General features: G+C 43.3%; 1 protein-coding gene across 1 annotated transcript in view; it reads right to left on the minus strand.

Moving 5' to 3' along the window:
• The window catches only part of XPNPEP3 (X-prolyl aminopeptidase 3), a 34394-nt gene that overhangs the window by 17816 nt on the left and 14228 nt on the right, over window positions 1-2350 (minus strand). Inside the window, 1 exon segment of the mRNA XM_019515132.1 lies at window positions 1687-2094. Coding sequence (XP_019370677.1) covers window positions 1687-2094 — 408 coding nt within the window.

Consider the following 2350-nt stretch of genomic DNA (forward strand, 5'->3'; position numbering starts at 1 on the left):
TCTGTACCAATCTAATCATAGGGTAAAATTCCTTCCTGATCCCAAACATGGCAATTGATCTGACCCCGCGCAGAGGCAAGTCCCTCTAGCCAGGAGTCTCTGGGTTTATGTCTCAGAAAGAGCACTGGCACACCCATCAAATTCTCCAGCCTTGGCTGCAGCCAACACCTAAAACTTTTGAGGAAGGTGATCCATCCCCCCCACCCCCTGCAATAGCAGGAAGGAAAAAAAATTAGTTCCCAGCCTCATGTGGCAACCAGCAAAGCTCAGAAGCATGGGAAATATCCATAGTAGAACACAGGCATCCCTGACCAGTGCTTCTCCAATCTCTTCTTGAACATCTACAGTGATAGAGATACCACAATTTTTCTAGGCAGTCTATTTCACTGCCTCACTGTTCTAACAGTGAAGAAGTTTTTCCCGATATCCAATCTAAACCCACATTGCTGCAACTTCAAGCCATTGATCCACACCTTGCTCTCTGCAATGAGAGAAAAGGCACTATATAACGAATATTCAGGAATTTAGCATGCCCATTACTTATTTGCCTAATTCCAATGGAATGTATTTCTCTTTTTAAAGTCTGCACAAGAGTTCTGTTTAATAATTTGGGATGTTAACTGTTTTCGCTAAAAATACATTTAAGTTTGCTCTCAGTTATGAATATTGATCCCACACAATTATGTTATACAAAGTTAAAAAAAAATATAAGGGATAAAAATCTCCTGCTCAGAGCTTAAGTCAATCTCTAACAAGTGAGGGCTCCAACAACACATTTCTTCTCTATGCATTTTATTCTACAATGGTTCATGCTTTTCACCTCCTTTTCAGTTTCAGGCCATTCTGGAGAAACAATATTGGACTACATGGACAACTGTTTTGGGCAGGACAATGCCAAGGTTCTACTTTTTCTCCTTTTTCAGTGTCTTAAATTTTCTGCATCCATACACAAAGGCAGAAGAGGAATTAGGATAAGGTGAAACACATTTTTCTATATGATAAAACATTTCTCTGGGGACCCCTGAGGTAACTAAAAAAAACCTGTTTGCTTTACAGAGGTGCTTTTCTACCATTCAGCCCATTTGGTAATATTTTGAGGTGGTGAGGGCTGGAAGACATCTAACAGGGGTGATCTTCTGTACAAGTTGAATTAAATTATAAAACTTGGTGTGATGCAGAAAATGTATCCAAGAAGGCAAAAAGCTGTGAAATAAGTGCTGGTGTATCACCAGAGAGTTTCTAAAATGACTTTAATGCAGGTGAGAGAAGCTGAACTGAGAGCCCACTGAGAATGAAGTTTTCTAGTAGAAGATGAAATACAGGATAGGCAGCAACTTCCCACTTACACACACTGCCTCTGCACTAATGAGCTTCCACATTTGGGGGCCAAGTATCAGGAAGAGAAGGAATATCAGTCTTTATAGCCCCATCAATCCTTTGCTTCTCTTGATACTGACAACAAAGGACCAACTGGAGACCATCAGCTCACAGGCCAAACAGCCAGACTACAATCAGAGGTGAAAAGATCTGAGCCCTGTTCCTAGTGTCATGTGCTATCCTCTGAGCCTCCCAACTTCAGATAATGCTGAAATCAGCAATACAGACCATGACCCATAGAAACTATGACCCAATCTAGTGTCATCCGGTCCCTTTACCCTAGGTCCCATCTCATACCCTTTCTGTTACCTTTAAGTCTGGCCACCAGGTTTCTAAACTCCTCTATGGTATAAGCTTCATCCACTCCTGTGAGAGCTACTGCCCCATCCGTGCCTGATCGTGGCCCATCCCACAGCTCTCGGTTTAGGTCTCGGCGTGGTACAAAAAGCATGGCTTTGTGAGATGGCAGAGCTTTGCCAGGCAGACTCTGGAGCACCAAGATGCTGTCAGGTTCCTGGAACCCACACAGGTACAGGAAATTAGTGTCTTGGTGGAAGGTGTATGGGATGTCATTGCTCATGTAATAGGTGGGGTTGGATAGCAGAATCACTGTGTGGTCCATACCACCCCAGTCTTTAGCCTCCTTCTGGATCGAACTCATCAGCTTATGTCGGCGTACAGCATATTCCACCTGGGACAGCCCTGGAGTTACCTCCCCTATGAATGAAAAACAAACCAGATGAAGTAACATCCTGATCTCAGAACCACCAGCCTCCCATCCCATTCTGTGAGCTCATTAAAAAGCAGCCTATTTAGTAGGGGTGCAAGATAGAGATTTTTGGGGCTGATACGGATAGCCAATTTTTAAGGAGCCATATCAACCAATTCCAATCCGATTTCCAATACAGCATGGAGAGCTGCACGAAGCTGGTAAGTTTAATAGTTTCATAGTTTCTAGGGTCGGAAGGGACCT

This window comes from Gavialis gangeticus, unplaced genomic scaffold (genome assembly GCF_001723915.1).
Source record: "Gavialis gangeticus isolate Ggan-Ray unplaced genomic scaffold, GavGan_comp1, whole genome shotgun sequence".
Lineage (NCBI taxonomy): Eukaryota > Metazoa > Chordata > Crocodylia > Gavialidae > Gavialis > Gavialis gangeticus.